General features: G+C 38.3%; 2 protein-coding genes across 2 annotated transcripts; both read left to right on the forward strand.

Annotated features, from left to right (window-relative positions):
- The first annotated feature begins 3448 nt into the window (after window positions 1-3448).
- On the forward strand, window positions 3449-8571 carry tlr3 (toll-like receptor 3). Its single transcript, XM_008317814.3, has 5 exons — window positions 3449-3857; window positions 4440-5074; window positions 5181-5375; window positions 5510-7359; window positions 7595-8571. Exons 2-5 carry the CDS (start codon window positions 4610-4612, stop codon window positions 7824-7826), a joined length of 2742 nt encoding a protein of 913 aa, XP_008316036.1. The 5' UTR covers window positions 3449-3857; window positions 4440-4609; the 3' UTR covers window positions 7827-8571.
- A 550-nt stretch (window positions 8572-9121) lies between these two features.
- On the forward strand, window positions 9122-16151 carry cyp4v2a (cytochrome P450, family 4, subfamily V, member 2a). Its single transcript, XM_008317815.2, has 11 exons — window positions 9122-9385; window positions 10923-11035; window positions 11175-11260; window positions 11363-11553; window positions 12088-12157; window positions 12263-12389; window positions 12489-12662; window positions 12984-13086; window positions 14314-14448; window positions 14741-14920; window positions 15004-16151. Exons 1-11 carry the CDS (start codon window positions 9193-9195, stop codon window positions 15168-15170), a joined length of 1539 nt encoding a protein of 512 aa, XP_008316037.1. The 5' UTR covers window positions 9122-9192; the 3' UTR covers window positions 15171-16151.
- Window positions 16152-19060: the final 2909 nt, after the last annotated feature.

A 19060-nucleotide genomic window follows, 5' to 3' on the forward strand; every position in this document is an offset into this window, starting at 1 on the left:
AGGTTTAGTTGAAACTCCACCTTCCAACATCTGTTCGCCTGCAAATGTGAAAGAGGAGATTTACCTAAGCTGGAAAGATGAAGCACAACTGATGCAGATGATGTTCCACCCCCACCGCACACATCGCCACATGTGCATTCAATCACATGTATCCTTGACAAACGGCAGTCAGTGTCGGGCTGCAGTTAAACCCCCCAGAGTGAGAAGCAGAGCCTACTATACTCTTTACAGTATACTATAAATAGTATACTGTATATTTCACTGCCAATTTACATACACTAAGACCAGACTTAATTGAAAAAGGCTTGTTTCTCAATCGAAAGTAGAGTAAATTAGACACAAATCAACACACACAAAAAAATAAACACCATATAGAAATGCATAGCACAAAACATGTTACTAGTTACAGCTAATGGTCAACCAACATGCTGACTGACTGGGGTCAACCCTGGGGCTGCCTCGGATTTGATTCCCACAGGAATAACAGGCTTGGAGCCTCCAGGGGGCAGCCTGTTGCAACAAATCTGCTGTTAACACAAGAATTTCCCAAGAGAACAATCAATAAAGTTTGAATTATTATTATTATTATTATTATTATTATTATTATTATTATTATATTATTATTACATTTTTTATTTAATTTTTTTATAATATTATTATAATAATATTATAATTATATTATATTTTTTTATAAAATTATTATTAAAATAATTTAAAAAAAAATTTTTATAAAAAAAATAAAAAAATAAAAAATATATTTTTTATATATTATTATAATAATATTTTTATAATATTATTATAATAATATTATAAAAAATTTGTGTCTAATTTACTCTACTTTCGATTAATAATTATAATTATAATTATAATTATAATTATAATTATAATTATAATTATAATTATTAATCGAAAGTAGAGTAAATTAGACACAAATCAACACACACAAAAAAATAAACACCATATAGAAATGCATAGCACAAAACATGTTACTAGTTACAGCTAATGGTCAACCAACATGCTGACTGACTGGGGTCAACCCTGGGGCTGCCTCGGATTTGATTCCCACAGGAATAACAGGCTTGGAGCCTCCAGGGGGCAGCCTGTTGCAACAAATCTGCTGTTAACACAAGAATTTCCCAAGAGAACAATCAATAAAGTTTGAATTATTATTATTATTATTATTATTATTATTATTATTATTATTATATTATTATTACATTTTTTATTTAATTTTTTTATAATATTATTATAATAATATTATAATTATATTATATTTTTTTATAAAATTATTATTAAAATAATTTAAAAAAAAATTTTTATAAAAAAAATAAAAAAATAAAAAATATATTTTTTATATATTATTATAATAATATTTTTATAATATTATTATAATAATATTATAAAAAAATTGTGTCTAATTTACTCTACTTTCGATTAATAATTATAATTATAATTATAATTATAATTATAATTATAATTATAATTATAATTATAATTATAATTATAATTATAATTATAATTATAATTATAATTATAATTATAATTATAATTATAATTATAATTATAATTATAATTATAATTATAATTATAATTATAATTATAATTATAATTATAATTACTATTAAGGTTATAACACTACACTCTGCAGTTGTTTACACTCCCGACAACAAATGTAATGCAACAGACAAATTATTTAATGACATTACATTTATCGCAGCTAAACTTAGGTTACTTAATTAGGTCACAAAGTTGCACAAACTTTGGATGAGACTTTTTTTTTTTTTCAAGTATACCCTACGTCTCGCCTAGGAAGCGCCAGAGAACTTAGTTGGCTCCCCTAGGAAGCGCCAGAGAACTTAGTTGGAGACAAGTAAAATCTAAACTAGCTAACTTACACGAGAAGAAGTATTTTTAGTGCCCTTTATTGTCACTACATGCCACGGGCCACCTCTCAGGGGGAGTCCTTTACCTCCCTCACATTCTGTCACTCCACTGCCATGTCGTTTCACCCGTTAAAAAAATGCACATTCTAACAGGATTGCACTCAGCTGTTCTGTGTCTCTTTGTCTCTGTTTGACCTTCTAGGGCTTCTAACAGTGCACATTTGCCAAATGTTACAACAGATCCCGCCTCCTGTAATACAAAACATTTACTATCTTATCATTTCCCTGTTATCATCACTGCACTTTCTGCTCCATGTACCAATTCCTTTTTGTTGATGTTATTGGTCGTGTTTTTCCACAGAAACTCCCTGCGTGAGCCCAAGTTTCTTCACAGTTTAAAAAAAAAAAAGTAAAAATGTTTGAATATAATATTAAAATGTTATGTTAAAAGATTGTCATATCCTTCCATGGGGTCCAGAATTCCTGGCAGTGCCCCAGACTATACTGCTCACTTCCCTTTTCACAGATAATCAGTAGTTTGGGCATTGGCACAATGCCCAAATCAAATGGTCTGTTGTATACTGAATGTATTCATATGAAGTACACACTGCTTTATATTTAAAATCCTTTAGAAAGAAGTGACGCAGTTGCCTTAAATCCTGCTATCGTTTCATTCACGGAGAGAACTCATGCTGTGATGAAATGTCACAGAAGGTCATGTCTCTTCCTCTCCACTAATCTCCACATCCATCCATCATAGAAATCCATCAGCAATGTGAACAATGCATGGTACAGATTAGGATTTACTTGTATGAGAATTTAAGAGCAAGAAGGAATTTTCGACCATTTACTTGTACATCACAAAGTGTTTCTTGTAGGTTTGTTTGTATTTAAGAGTTATTATTTGTACACCAATGTTAAAGGAGACATATGTTAAACCTTGAATTAAAAGCCAAATTAAAGTGAACCTTCATCCTTAAAAACCAATAAAACGGAACAATTTAGCCTGCAAAATTCATATAATACGGTTGTTTTTCGTTGAGACAGAACAAGTCAGAATTTTTTATACTGTTGACAAGGTCATACATGGTGATTCAGATAGCGGTGTTTTACTGCCCTCTAGTGTTTAAATTTAAAACTCACCTACGTTTTAAAGCCCATGTTTCATACCTATTATATACATACTTGGATAAGAGGTGAAACGTCTTCTTTCAGAAAAGTCAAACTTTTTAAACTTGACCATGACCTGGATGACTGAGAATCTTCATAGACATATTACATACCTGTTACCTTCAATACATACTGTATACAGAGTTATAACGATTTTTTAAGTTTTTATTTTACGTTTCCTGCTGTTTCAGAGAGTTGCGAGGAAACTTTATACGTTTATACGTTTTTACTCTAAAACATTGTAAAATAGTTTCAAATGGGTCTTTGGAATTTTGGAGAGGTTTCACAAGGGGACCGTCAACAAATTTCCTCTCTCCTGAACACAGGTTAATGTGGTAATGTCTTGATAGAAGAAATGGTATTGTGTGACGTATGTTTAGTTATTCTGAGCGGCTTAATAAGCACCTTCAGATCGCATCGCGCTTGTCTGCGGTGTATTACGGTGTAGATCCAGGTTCCATGACTGTTCCTGGTATTTCTTGGCGTTCATACAGTACCCGTGTCAAACTTTAAAGCTATTCTCATCGACACCGATTTCGCGTTTGTTTTGTTTCCACGAGGAAACCATTACGTGGCGAGTGCATTTACTCTAGCAAGACTGCTTATATTCGAAGGAAGCGGTACATTTTTATGTGGAAGTGAAAGCGGACCTGTCATTTCCTTGTTGCCTGCCGTGTCCCGTTTGTTCATGCAATTTGAATTTCACAAGCTGCACAGACACAAACAGTCCTCAAACAGAACAGCGATGTGGTTGCATTTGGTTTGAGACATTTGAAGAGCCACGACGTAACACACTTTCAACAGGTAAATACAATTTAAACGTTACAATACAATAATAATGGTCATATTTAAAAAAAAAGATTATGACAAATGATAATTATAATAATGGTTTATTGTGCTTTTAAAAATATGTAATAATTTATCCCAAATATTTTTAACTATTTTCGTAAAATTGTATTGATACTCGAATTGGGGGCGTGGTAAAGACAAGGACACAATGCAGATAGATCATAGCTGAAAGTGTTGGTGTCAGTCAAAGTCAGTATTCTAAAATTGAAAATATTTGTAATTGTATATATTTCCTTCCATTAGAATAGCACACAGTGTTGTAGGAATTGCAGTATTTTGAACCAAAAAGCTCGAAATATGTCTGAGCGAGGGTGTGGTGTTTATAAATGTCCTAGCGACACAAGGGCAGTTCTGCAGAAAAAGTTGAGGAACAACTCGAATATGCAAAAACTTACATATAAACTACGGGGAACTGTTGTCAGAATGATCTTCTGATTCAAGAAAGCAACATTTTTGCCATACATGAAATCCATGTTCATACTTTGTCTATGCACTCTTTTCATTCCTAAAGACCACTGAATGTTCTTTATATTACAGGTTTGATGTCTGCCTATTGATGACACAGCTGGGGGCTGTGTATAGACCAAAAAAACAAAAAAACAAAAACGTGGATCAACCCCACGACCCCCTTTTTTTAAAGGGCAACAGCACCATCTGCTGTTCCAAACAGTTAATTCTTCCACAGTTTGGACGAGTGTTTTGAAGCAATGCACACCTATCACAGCAATGGTTCCCGTCTGTCAACATGTGTTATCCTCATATGTTATTTACTGATGGGAACACATCACTGTGTGACTCCACCCAAGAAGGACTCCTGCTTGGTGAAGGACGGCAAAGCCGACTGTAGTCACCTCAGGCTCAGTGCGATCCCTGCCAACCTTCCTAGCAACATCAGCAGTCTGGATATGTCTCACAATAGAATGGTGCGGATTCCCCCGGAGTCGCTAAAACAATACCCAGGGCTTCTCCACCTCAACATGGGTTACAACAGCGTTACTAAGCTGAATGAGCCGTTTTGCCTGGTGCTGCCCCTCCTGCAGACACTGAACATGGTTCGCAATGAAGTGCATCTGCTGAAGGAGACCGACCTGAGTAACTGCACCAGTCTCACTTGGTTAAGTTTGGCCAGCAATAGGCTGAAGATTAAAGGAGAACCCTTCTCTGCGTTAAAGGTATGGTTTCCATAACACCAGTGTGTCTTACGTAAGATAAGATGGATGGAGTAATGTCTTAAAAAAATACTGATGAACTACATTATTGTTTGTGTTTTCATTTTAGAGCCTGGAATTCCTCGATATCTCCAATAACAACCTGCAATCAGCCAAGCTTGGCTCCCAGCCTCAGATGCCCAGTCTTTTAAACCTCAACCTTGCGTTCAGCGTGTTCACCACGCTGAAGAAGGACGACTTCACTTTCCTGCGCCTCTCACCGTTTTTGCAAGTTCTAAATCTCTCATCTGTGCCTTTGAAAAGTGTAAGAAACTTAAAACAGGAACCAAAATGAAGCTGCTGAAACTTGAACCAGAAGTGCAGCCATTTGGTATTGTTTTCCATGTTTTGATTCCTCATTTATCTCACCGTACGATGTGTTTGCCTTTTTTCCTGCAGTTGGAGCCTGGTTGTTTTAAACCAATCGCAGGCCTGCATGCTGTCATTATGGATGGAAGCAATATAGGAAGTCCAGTTATATCCCAACTCTGCTCTGAACTGGGGGAGACGTCTGTCCAAAGTTTGTCTCTTCGGAAGATGAAGCTGGTCACACTCAAGAACACAACCCTGTCGGGACTGCAGAAAACCAACCTAACGTTTCTCGACCTGTCTCAAAATGACATGACAAAAGTTGAAGATGGCTCATTTCAGTGGCTGTCGAAACTTGAGATTCTAAAGTTGTCCGATAACAACTTCAAGCACCTGAACAAGTTCACTTTTCGAGGCCTCAAAAGTCTCAAGAAACTCCAACTGACTAAGGCTCTAGTGAAAACACGTTCCACGCCTATTGTTGATGATTTTACTTTTCAACCACTGGGCGCACTGGAGAGTTTAATTTTACAGAGAACTGCCGTATGGGAAATCACTGAGCACACATTCACCGGATTAGTAAGTCTTCAAGAGCTTGATATGAGTTGGAGCAGTTATGCGTCACTCAGGATAATTACCAACAAGACCTTTGTCTCTCTTGCCGGTTCGCCTCTCAGAACCTTAAATTTGACTGGCACAGCCATAACAAGGATCAATCCTGGAAGCTTTTCACATTTGAGAAACCTTACAGTTCTCCTCTTGGATTTTAATTTCATACAGCAAACATTCACTGGCTCCGAGTTCGAAGGCCTAACCCGAGTCGAGGAAATGCACATGAGCAATAACCACTGGAAAGTCAAAGTGAGCTCTACTTCATTCCTTCATGTGCCCAATCTTAGGGTCCTGACATTGGGCAAAAGTCTCAACAACTCAGCAGTGAACCTGGATGTGGATCCCTCTCCGTTCAAACCCTTGACCAACCTCACCTTTCTGGATCTTAGCAACAACAATATTGCAAACTTCAGAGAGAATTTGTTGGAGGGCCTCATAAACCTGGAGGTGCTAAAGCTCCAACACAACAACTTAGCACGCCTGTGGAAGAGTGCTAACCCAGGTGGTCCTGTGCTGTTTCTCAAAGGGGCACAGAACCTAGTGACCTTACAGCTGGACAGTAATGGGCTGGATGAGATACCACGCGGGGCTCTAAGAGGTTTGAGGAACCTGAGTAAACTATACCTGGCAAATAATCTCCTGAACAGTCTGAAAGACTCAATATTTGACGATCTGGTGGCTCTGCAAGTGTTAAGTTTGCAGAAGAACCTGATCACGACCGTGAAGCCCGAAGTATTCAAGGCGCCCACCAGTAATCTCAGTGTACTCTTAATGGATAAAAACCCATTCGACTGCACGTGTGAAAGCATCCAGTGGTTCGTGACGTGGTTGAACGAGACAAATCTGACCGCTGTGCCTGACCTCAGTGACCAGTACATGTGCAACACTCCACTGGCTTATTTTAACCACTCAATCATGACATTTGACACTTACCCCTGCAAAGACATGGTGCCATTTCAGGCTCTTTACATATTCAGCAGCACAGCTGTATTGCTGCTGATGGCAACAGCGTTTTTAGTGCGCTTCCAGGGCTGGAGAATTCAGTTCTATTGGAACATACTGATCAGTCGGACATTGGGGTTCACAAACAGAGATGGCAGCAGGGAATTTCAGTATGACGCCTACATCATCCATGCTGAGGACGACACACACTGGGTGGAGAGGGTAATAGTTCCCTTAGAGAATAATAACTGCAGTTTCTATCTGGAAAGTCGGGACGCCTTACCTGGGATGCCACAACTTCAAAATATTGTTGACAATATGAGGGAATCCCGGAAAATCTTGTTTGTCGTCTCGGAACATCTTCTCAACGATCCTATGTGTAGAAGGTAAGTCAGAACACATGGCAGAGTTGAGTAAAACATGTCAAAATCAAACAACTTCATGCCATCTGTGGAAGTTTTTTTAATGGTTTCTTACTGCCTCTTTTTCTCTTCCCATCCAGATTTACAGCCCATCATGCACTATTGAGTAAAACATGTCAAAATTAAACAACTTCATGCCATCTGTGGAATTTTTTTTTATGGTTACTTACTTACTGCCTCTTTTTCTCTTCTCATCCAGATTTACAGCCCATCATGCACTTCACCAGGTCATCGAAGAGAGCAGAGACTCTGTGGTTCTGGTGTTCCTGCAGGATGTGCACGACTTTAAGTTATCCAGCTCGCTCTTCCTCCGCAGGGGGATGTTGCGCTCGCGCTGTATCCTGGAGTGGCCCGGACATAAGGAGCGACTTCAAGCATTTCATCAGAAGCTTCTCATAGCACTCGGCCTGACTAATCAATTCAGGATGTGACAGTGTTTCACAGATAATTACAAAAACGTCAAGTCATGATCAATTACAACAGTTTTTTTCATGTCCTATTACTTAATTTTTTTTATTCCATTTACACATGTTCATTATCTCATTTGGTGGAATTTGTCTTTGCGCTCATTAAATGTCAATGGTAATGATGTCTGATTACAACTAATGGTTGTGTAAGATGCGACAACCCTTGTACAGGATGTGCTTTAGAACCTATACCCCAGTTGGCAGTGGTGTAGTTGTTATATAAACATTACAATGTGGAACATTGGCAGTCTGCACAAATGGTTGTATGTAATTTTTACCTCCTACTGATTCCTCTACTTGGGTAAACATGTCCTTCAAAGCGAAATAGAAGAGGTATAGAACTAGCTCACTGCAAAGTCAGGAAGAGACTTATCAAGAAATCCTCACTTTTCATACGGCTTCAAAAAGAGAGAAGATCTTCATAGCTAATGAAAGATCATTTTACCAAATATATCATAGATAACGAATAATAAACAACATTTCTTTAGTTAAGTGTTTGTACAAATACAAAAAGCTTTAAGTCAAAGGTATTTTTTTTTCAGTCTGAATGCCACAGTTGTGCCTCTTCCACTCTGATTAACACAGTGCTCTCCTTTAATCTAACATAGTGCGCCCCTCGTGGATGATTTAGGAATAGCATATTATGAAGAATTTTTTTTTTTTTTTTTTACATTTTTAAAATTCATCATGCCGGCCAGATTTTGTTTGACATAAGACTGCATAAGACATTAAAAAAAAAAAAAAAAAAACCAAAAAAAAAACACCTGTTCAAAAAAAAAACACATGATAAAATTATACTTGACACTGAAGTGTCCTTATAAGAACCTTTTTTGTTGGTGTCCATTTGTGCAAAGATCATATTGAATGATCAAGATAAATAACAGTTGTAAATGTACACATCACCTTTGGCCTTAATTATCCTTATTAAAGTAATAGGAATACATTTTGAAAATTGACCGCCACCATAAAATGTAGTACTTAGATAAATCTGCTATTCATTAACCTGTCGTGGAAAAAAAAAACACATGTATATCATGAATTAGGGTAAAGGCCTTGAGAGCTGCCCAACTATATGGTAAATAATTAACACTTTGTGTTATATTTTTTCAGATGGTCTTAACGTTTCACACTGTTTACTGTTAATGTGGCGGGTGGTTTCCTCATACGACCTTCTGAGTTTAGTGGGCCAGAAAGGAGGAGGAGCAGGAGGCTGGACCCTTGTCAGTTTTGGTATTTAGTGAAGTGCAGAGACTCACCGTTTACACACACACACACACACACACACGTACATTAACCATTTGTGGAGTGTGTACGAAGTGTCAGACAGGAGATGGCGGTTCTGGTCGGTACGCCCTCGGTCACTCTGATCTGCGTCAGCGTCTTCGTCGCCGTGCTCACGTACATCACCTACAAGCTGCTCAGCGGTTACCTGTACAAATGGTTCACGCTGAAGAAAGTCCCAGGGATGGAGGGTACTTATCCCTTCGTTGGAAACGCGCTGAGTCTGAAAACCAGTTCAGGAGGTAAGAACACATTTGAACATTTTTGCAGTCCATGAGCAAAATAAAGTTATACAACTGAGCGGCGTGGGACATTGAACCTCTCATTTTACTGTATGTTTATATGACGGGCCCGCAATTTATCCGATAGTTTAAAAAGTGCAAATGTAAACATACATCTTTAAGCGATTTTTTTTACCATGTTTTTATGTTTATGCATGTTTTATGTCAATTGTTGTTTCATTCGACGTGACGTATGCATTGAGCGTCTCTTTCTTGGCTTACTTACTGTATTATATAACATAAGTGGGCCTCTAAGGGGGCAGTCGAGTGGAGCTGCTGTTTACAATGAAATTCTTGCCGGGTCCAAGTGTTAACTCGCGATTATGTGAAACGTAATGACTCACAAAATGCACGTAAATATCAGCCATTTACATTGCAATTGTAATTCTCCAGCCCAATTCCAACGTTTTAACATACGGCCGGTTAGGTGAACAAGTTCCACGCCATCTGCCAGCGTTGAGTCCAAAATACCTTAGAACAGTGGTTCTCAACAACTGCGTTACACGTACCACCAGTGGTACACGGGCGCTCTCTAGTGGTACGTGGGGAAAATTCACATTTTCACGTTTACATTTTCAATTGAATACATTTGAAATATACCATGCCCAATTAATACAACATTTAAACATGAACATCTTTATAAACATTTATAAACATCTCTCTCTATGCTGCTATATTCTAATGTTGGTCATCATGGTGGTACTCAGAGAGCTCAATGTTTTCTTAGGTGGTACAGAGTATAAAGAGTTTGAGAACCACTGCCTTAGAAAAACCAACAAATTAAAGAAAACAAAACGAATGTATAAAATACAAAGATGCGTCTTGGTTTGAAGTTTAAATCGTTGCTCGAAATCCGCAGAAGGTAACTTAGTACATCATTCTAAATATTTTCAGAATAAATTAACAAATAAAAAATTGAAATAACGGCCAAAATGTCGTTATAAGATATACGATTATAAAAAACAAAACAAACTCAATATAAGTTATGTATTAAAAGGAAATTAATATAATATAAGTTATGTATTAAAAGGAAATTAAAATAAAAAAGTAAATACTTTATATTAGATTTTCTTCCTAATAAAAAATGGGAAATGCAAATTGTGTCATTGAATTTATATATATATATATTTATTTTATTTAAGGTTTATAAAGTAATGAAAAATGTATATTTTTTTTCTTCATGTAAAACATTTTGAATGTTTAATTGGTCCGTTATGTGGCAGAAATTTTAAAAAATGATAAAAATTAAATTTTTTAAAAAATATAGTTAGGGACAAAAATTGAGCCCAAAAAAAGATAGAAGGTTAAAGAAATGGCTAAATGCTACTCAAATGTGTACAAAATGGAACAGATGAATGATTAATGGTAGTGAGAAAATCATTTCTTAAAAATTTGGTTTTAAAAACAAGTCACTTTTGCATTGATTTTGGTGTAGGTTCTCACGTGTAAATACGGTATGCTTTTGTTTTTGTTTTGTTGTTTGGTTTTTTTTTTCCAGCTTTCTTCCGTCAAATTGAAGAACTCTGTCAGAAGTTCTATGGTGAACCGCTTTTCAAGATGTGGATTGGACCTGTGCCATTTGTGATTCTGTGTCACTCTGAAACCGTTGAGGTAAGTGTAGGAAGTAGCAGTAATAACTTTCCCATTGCTACTGCTAATAATATAGTACAACATTCAGCATAATCTCTAATTAACAATTTAAAATATAACTTTCTCTTAAACTTTCCTCTTCTAAATGATCTTTCTGAAGGTGATTCTGAACAACTCCGTTCACATGGACAAAGCGATGGTCTACAATTTCCTTCACCCTTGGCTTGGAACTGGTCTCCTTACCAGGTGTGTATCTTGGGTTTTGCTGCATTTGAATACATTTATTCAATGACAGTGATATGAAGGTCATAAAAAAATTTAAATAAAAAAAAACTTTCTCTCCATCAGCACCGGGGAGAAATGGCGTCAGCGGAGGAAAATGTTGACACCCACCTTTCACTTCTCCATCCTGACGGACTTTTTGGAGGTGATGAATGAGCAGACGGCCGTCCTATTGGAGAAGCTGGACAAGAAGGCAGGGACAGGGCCGTACAACTGCTTCAGTGATGTCACTCTCTGCGCTTTGGACATCATCTGTGGTGAGTCTGTGGACACTGAGAGCACCAGTGAAAGGATGTCCAACAATATAGGTTGACCGATATTATCATCCCTATATTGGCATAATTACAGACTATAAGTGTATAAGTCGCACCAGTGCCCTCTAGTGGCTGTCAGTGAGAAAATAATGAACATGTAAACTTTCAGTGGTACAGGAGAAGCAGATACTGGTACATAAGCCTAGAGTGCCCTCTAGCGGCTGTTGAAGTGTGAAAATAAACATGTGAAATTATATATTTTAATACAGTATATAAGTCGCACCTGAGTATAAGTCGCAAACCCAGCCAAAGGATGAAAAAAGGAGTGACCTATTGTCCGGAAAATACGACATGTAATATCTGTAAGAATTGTTTTCCTCTGATAACGCAATGCCTGGCTCTTAAAAATAGTTTAAAGCCCTGGCAACTGACCAGTCAAGTGCTTTAAAGGGTCATCCCCTACACCAGTGTTATTCCATGCATTAGTTTGTTTCCTGTGCATAAAATAATCTCTAAGGGAAACCCCTGTTTTTAAAGAAACTGCCATGGGAAAGTCAATCAACGCCCAGAAGGACTCTCATTCAAAATATGTTGAATGTGTGTACAGGTGAGTGTGATAACTATTTTATTTATACTCCAATTAAAGACATTAATGACTAATTACACATTTCATATTTTTACCTTTTTTTTTTCCCCTCTCCATTATTTACAGAATGAGTGACATTGTCACCCAAAGACAGAGAAAGCCCTGGTTCTGGCCTGACACTCTCTACCATCTTTTTGGTGATGGTCGAATTCATGACGAGACCTTAAAGGTTCTTCATGACTTCACATTCAAGGTCAGCGTTTTTAAATTAGACGAAAAAAAAAAAAAAAACAACACACCCTTACTAACATACCGAAAATTGAACTCCACCTTAAAATGTGTTCCTTGACAGGTGATCCGTGAAAGAGAAGAAGAAATATCCTCCATGGAATCCAGTGAAGACACAAACCAGGAGGGCAAGAAGAGACAGGCGTTGTTGGACATGCTCCTGAAGACGAAGGACGAACATGGAAATAAGATGAGCCATAAGGACATTCAAGAGGAAGTGGACACCTTCATGTTCGAGGTAAGTACTTCATGTGTCTGAATAGTCTCCTTGTTCGAATAGCAGTTCAACATATTGAAAAAAAAAAAGAGACATTTGGACATTTGTGGTCCCTGCCTGTGTCTCAATGAAAAAAAAAAAAGAGACATTTGGACATTTGTGGTTCCTGCCTGTGTCTCCATGAAAAAAACAAAACTGCTGCACATTTTAAAATTACTTGCACAATTAACTTATAATTAATGCTTGATTATCAAACGGCGGCACGTTAAGACGGCTCTGTGGTGATATTTTGCTCATCTTCTGTGTCCGTGATTTATTGTCTCTTTGACTCCGTTTTCTCAGGGTCATGACACAACAGCTGCAGCCATGAACTGGGCTCTTCATCTGCTGGGCTCTCGCCCTGAGGAACTCCGCAAAGTTCAGGAGGAACTGCAGGAAGTGTTCGGTAACCGAAACTACACACTTTCATTTGTGCGACCTTCTCTTTTTGCCTGGTGTTTTCGAAATAAGAGAAGGGAGAGGTTTTAATTTTTTTCTTTTTTTTTTTTTTTAGAACTAGTAGCTGTGATGATGTAGAAAAATGAATTCACTCATGTAATAATAGTCTGTTTACTCTGAAAAATATCACAGCCCCTGGTTGAAAGAAAAAAAAAAGTCATAAAGCAAAATAATGTGGACTATAATTAAAAAAAAAAAACAAAACAGAAAATTGATATCATGCCACATAAGTTAATCATATAATGTACTACACTCCCATATGCACTATATTACCAAAAATATTCGCTCACCTGCCTTGACTCCTACTATGAACTGAAGTGCCATCCCATTCCTAACCCAGAGTTCAATATGATGTCGGTCCACCTTTTGCAGCTACTGCAGCTTTTTTGGAATTGTCCAAAATGTTTTGGTATCCTGAAGCATTCAAAGTTCCTTTCACTGAAACTAAGGGACCAAGCCCCTGCGCCAGTGCACAAAGCAAGGTCCATAAAGACATGGATGACAGAGTCTGGTGTGGATGAACTCGACTGACCTGCACAGAGTCCTGACCTGAACCCGATAGAACACCTTTGGGATGAATTAGAGCGGAGACTGAGAGCCCGGGCCTTCTCCACCAACATCAGTGTGTGACCTCACCAATGCGCTTTTGGAAGAATGGTCAGAAAATTCCTATAAACACTCTCCTCAACCTTGTGGACAGTCTTCCCAGAAGAGTTGAAGCTGTAATAGCTGCAAAAGGTGGACCGACATCATATTGAACTCTGGGTTAGGAATGGGATGGCACTTCAGTTCATAGTAGGAGTCAAGGCAGGTGAGCGAATATTTTTGGTAATATAGTGTATATTACATTGTTGCTAACCCTGTCTATGTGTGACTAATAACAGTCAACAAAATAAACCATGATCCGTGACTTTGACACAGCCTTTCAACCGACAACATAGCTCTCCGCTGATTGGCAGGAGATATAGTAGTAGCATTGGCATCGGGGCCTTTTTACCCACATCTGTTATCACATAAAGCAAAACAAACACATAGCGTGTGTGCGGTTCTTTTATCTACACCAAGGGTCGGAAAACAAGTAGGGAAGAGGTGAGCAGAGGGAGGCTGGCGCTGGAACACGATCTTTCCTCCTGTTATCGGTAGGTGACAGACCTTTCCTTGTAAATGTTCCAAGGTTCATCGGACCGCCCCGTAAACACGGACGACCTGAAGAAACTGAAGTACCTGGAGTGTGTGATCAAGGAGGCTCTGCGCCTCTTCCCCTCCGTGCCTTTCTTCGCACGCACCATCTGCGAGGACTGTCATATCAGTGAGTTATCGGCGAATGCTCTTCCGTTTATCGTACGCTCACTGTTGAGATCTATTTATAATATATCGTAATTTTAAAGGCAATATCATTCAAATATACATTATGTGATTAAAAAATATAAATACATTTTTATAATTAGGATGTTTTTCTTTATTTGATTGACAGTTTGAATGTATGGTTGTGGCATGGTGTTAGTTACTTCAATTCTTTTCTTTAAATCCGAACAAAACACCAACAGAGCACCTCGCCAAAAATTGTTCTTAAGATCTTTTTCTCTTTCTCCCCCCCCCAGAGGGTTTTAAGATTCCCAAAGGCGCCAATGCCATCATTGTCACATATGCGCTTCACCGAGACCCACGATATTTCCCTGAGCCTGAGGAGTTCCGGCCTGAACGGTTCTTACCGGAGAATTCCGTAGGCAGGCCTCCCTACGCCTACATCCCCTTCTCTGCTGGACTCCGCAACTGCATTGGTGAGAACCGGCTGCCTTTTTCAACATCCTGGTTGATCTCTGCTGTGATTGGCTGGCGATAGAATTGTGAATGTGCTCCACAGGTCAGCGGTTTGCCCTGATGGAAGAAAAAGTGGTTCTATCCTCCATTCTGCGGAAGTTTACCATCCAGTCGCTGCAGACGCGAGAGGAGCTGCAACCCATAGGAGAGCTCATCCTCAGACCAGAGAAAGGCATCTTGATCAAACTGGAGAGGAGGGAGACTTCCTGAAAGCAACTCCCGCGCACAGATGTCTAACCCCTGAGATGAGATGTTCTTTAAAGGTCTTCATTTTACTCAGTTTCACCTTTCTTTTTGAAGGTGATTTTGTTTTTTTTTTACTTTTTATGGCTAAGCAGGGTTTTCTTCTTTTTGAAAGTGGGCACACCTTAACCCAAAACCAAACTTTTTTTACGGCTTGCGTTACTATGAAAGTAAAAAATATGATATGTACTAGTGAGCATAAACTGGGTTAGTTGGTCAGCTTCATTAAATATTGCAGTCTGTCCTTACCAAAAATCCAAAAACCCAGTTTTTCCGGAAAAACAGCACCCTCCTGTGTTGAACATTAGAACTGTACACCTTTACATTTGGGTCCATCTCTAAAAAACAAAACAAAAACAAACATAAACTTCAAGGTCTCCAATTTGACAAAACCTTAAGTGGATTAAAAAAATAAATTGTCGTTTTTTTATATAAAAAGTTTAGTTTATTTAGTTATCAGACAGTCTAGAAGAAAAGTTTTGAAAAGGAAGATGCAGACCGGAAGTATAGGTTAAACGCTCTGTGATTGGTTTGATGTGGGACTTTGAAAGTTAGCTGGTAATTTGGTTTGTAGAGCAGATAATCTCATTACGAAGTAATAATTATAAACTTTCTGAGAAAAGGTGCCCATACGTTGCGAAAACGCCCCCGGTGGTCATGTTTGATCACTGCATAAAATGATCGACGGCAGAACACTTCAGAAAAAAAAGGGAAACTTCACACTTTAATTTTGTAATTTTATACTTTCATAAACAATGTTCTCAGCACTTCATATATTTTTTTAATTTTACATATTCATGTATGTGGATGCATCATCAAACTTAACACGTAGCCTTATTAACCTGTACTCCCCTATGGCTGTAGTATTCTTTCACTGACAATGCAGTTGTATGACTATATGTACACAGGCACAGAATAAACCTTCGTACTCGGTGTAAGTACACAAAACTGTTTTCCTGTGTGCGTTTGTAGCATTTCAAACAAATCAATATGCCATGTTTAATACATGTTGTCAGTGCTACAGAAATGCATTCCATACACACGGCATAGATAAATGTATGCCAAATAATTACATTACATGACATTATTTATAAGGGCCTCCAAATTGAAATAAAAGTGGTCTTTTTAAATAACAGAAACTAATTTATGTGTCATGGAAGTCTCAAAAAGATGAATTTAATTGTCATGATAATTATAAGTATTATTGTTTTTAATATTTAAAGCAAGTCTTGATTGTGTATAAAAGAAAAAAAAGAGTCATATAGATACATTTTCTTTCATATAATAATTTATTGTACGTTTTTATAGAAATATAGATTAATAATAATAAAATTAAATTTAGCAACCCCACAGAGAAAACCAAATTAACCTAAGCCTAAATAAAGAAATTTGTTTTTTTTTACATGGTGCAATTAAAAGAGAAGACCAGGGGGTGGTAGTATTGTGCATGTTTCAGAATGTGTGAGAGACTATAAATGGTACCCTGAAATTTATTTCCAGTTAAGCGTGTGTGTTTTATATGTGTAAAAAGTATTCAAAAAAAAAAAAAACAAAAACAAAAAACAAAAAAAAAAGGAACTACTGGGGTTTTGCTTTACATTTGCAGTCCGGGACGAAATAAAGACATGTGTTACGAAATCCAACTTCTTCATAAATAGACCAAACAATAGAGAAAAAGTAAACAAAGAAACAAATCCGATTTTCTTCTAAAGGGCCTAAAACGTTATTTGATTTTCAAACAAATGGAAAAACTAGCGTTTGACACTCCCGTTGTCCTTCGCATTTTGTACACAATCAGCGTCCTCGCAACGGGTTTGCAATCTTGTCCCAGAATCAGAGTATGAGGAAAATGTTCATAAGCCTTGCAGTACACACAGAAGCATATCATTGGCCACCGTGTCACCTAGACCCAAAGGACAACACGTTAAAGTCCCATTCTTCATTGTATGTTTAGTGACATTTTTCCACAGGTGACGGAGCTGTTCCACGAAAGCTGCAGACACCTTGTGGACATTGGGTGATGATGCACCTGAACAACAAGCTTGTTGGAATGCACATGTCACATATGGCGCCCCCAGTGGCAGCCTGGGTCAGATGCAAAGACTGTACATTTCACCATTGTGGGACCAATAAGGGTGTCAATTGTCTATTTAAATCACCAACAACCCTTAAATTATTATATCCTTGTGTCCTCATTCACATGATCGCAGCTTCTTTTTATAGTCGCAAATGAAAAAAAAAAACTAAAATTGAGTGTAAAAACATAAATCCTTATTTTGGCTGCATTAACAAAATTCCCTCAGAAAGATATTACTAGTCCCTCGCTTTTTCGCTGTTAATCTTTTGCGGATTCACGACTTTGCGTGTTTTTGAAACTGTATATATAAAATATACTGTATCCCAGATTTGGATCTGCAAGAGATGTCACAGGAATGAGACGACGATATGGTTCGATCGATCCAGTTTTGCAACAAAATCGACGACGTCATGACTGCCTACAAGCTACCCTTCGACTGGAAGAAGAAGCAGCGGAAGCAACTGCCGATCACGATGTTTTTGCAGCCTCGCAAAAAAGCGTCAGTTCCTGCTACTACTACGGATACACCTTCGGAAACCGTGGAAGAGGTGCCCCAAGAAATGGCACCACCCTCTGGAGAGACGTAAAAAATCAATCATTGGCTGAGCAGTAAAAGTCATCATCACCTTCCTCATCGTCATTTTACTTCGCATAGATATGGTGTCACCACTTCGCGGAAATTCAGTTCTCGCGGCAGGCCTTGGAACCTATCTACCGCGATAAACGAGGGACCACTGTATACCACTTCAGGTGGTGAAAATGTTCCAATCCCGTGGGCATCTAGCAGCATGTCTGTAAGCTCTCAGTCATCCAGGTCATTTTATCTGAAGGAGAGGTGAAAGGTAACTAGACTGTCTTGGTTTCTTCAAGATGTCTCACCTCTCCATCTAAGAGTCTTCCTCAGTTTTGACTGACTACTGGAAAATTCTAAATATTTAACCTCAGAGTGGCGTGGTAGTAGAGTAAGGAAGGTGACCCCCAACCCATTCCAAAGTATGGGGGTGTGGTTAGAGGTGGCTAGTTGCTATCACCATGAGGATGCAATGTGGATAAAATGACCTGGACGACTGAGAACCTACAGTACATAGACGTGAAAAGAGAGTCATAATAGCTAAACAAAGGAAGTGACAGTCCAGGAGCCTTTTAGTTAAATAGGTCTGTGTCCATGGCAACCAAAAAGTTCATAAAAGGTGTTCTTACAGTAGCCACCCAAGACACAATACCCTGCACTAGACGGTTCTAGAGGAACCACATGCTTGGCGCCTTGCCAGAGGCAGCCTGCTGTTAACACAAGAATTTCCCAAATGTAGGATCAATAAAAAGTTTTCATCCATCCATCCATCTACTTTCATCCGCTTATCCTTTACCGGGTCACGAGGGCATCCACCCAAATCACACTGCACCGCACAAGCCCCTTGTGAACCTTCCTGCGGGTGGTGAGTCCACTGGAAGGTGCCAACCGCCCGAACCCGGGATTCGATCTTGCCCAGGAGGTGAACCCTGGGGTTCCACACCAATGACAGAGACATTGCCTCTGGGCCAAAGCGTAACTCTATTTGTTTTATTTAGCGGTTATTTATCCACATATCCATATGTTTCCCCTGGTTCAACATTGGGTATCTCTCCACCGAATCGTTTCTCTAAGACATATACAAAGCATTCTAGAGACTTCTGTGAGGAACAGATCGATTAATGGTGGTGCAAAATCAATGTCTGATAAGAAGTTTTTACTGTAGCCCTGCGCAATGCGCCCCCCCCCCCCCCCCCCCCCCCCCCCCCT

The sequence above is a fragment of the Cynoglossus semilaevis genome, chromosome 9 (assembly GCF_000523025.1).
Source record: "Cynoglossus semilaevis isolate Cse_v1.0 chromosome 9, Cse_v1.0, whole genome shotgun sequence".
NCBI classification, from domain to species: domain Eukaryota; kingdom Metazoa; phylum Chordata; class Actinopteri; order Pleuronectiformes; family Cynoglossidae; genus Cynoglossus; species Cynoglossus semilaevis.

Bases quoted from the DNA above. Each gene is read 5' to 3' on its own strand.
- tlr3 (XM_008317814.3), top strand. From the start codon at position 4,610: ATGCACACCTATCACAGCAATGGTTCCCGTCTGTCAACATGTGTTATC. The intron at 5,075-5,180 runs GTATGGTTTCCA...TTTTCATTTTAG, and splicing joins AACCCTTCTCTGCGTTAAAG to AGCCTGGAATTCCTCGATAT. The intron at 5,376-5,509 runs GTAAGAAACTTA...TTTTTCCTGCAG, and splicing joins CATCTGTGCCTTTGAAAAGT to TTGGAGCCTGGTTGTTTTAA.
- cyp4v2a (XM_008317815.2), top strand. From the start codon at position 9,193: ATGGCGGTTCTGGTCGGTACGCCCTCGGTCACTCTGATCTGCGTCAGC. The intron at 12,158-12,262 runs GTGAGTGTGATA...CATTATTTACAG, and splicing joins TATGTTGAATGTGTGTACAG to AATGAGTGACATTGTCACCC. The intron at 14,449-14,740 runs GTGAGTTATCGG...TCCCCCCCCCAG, and splicing joins CTGCGAGGACTGTCATATCA to AGGGTTTTAAGATTCCCAAA.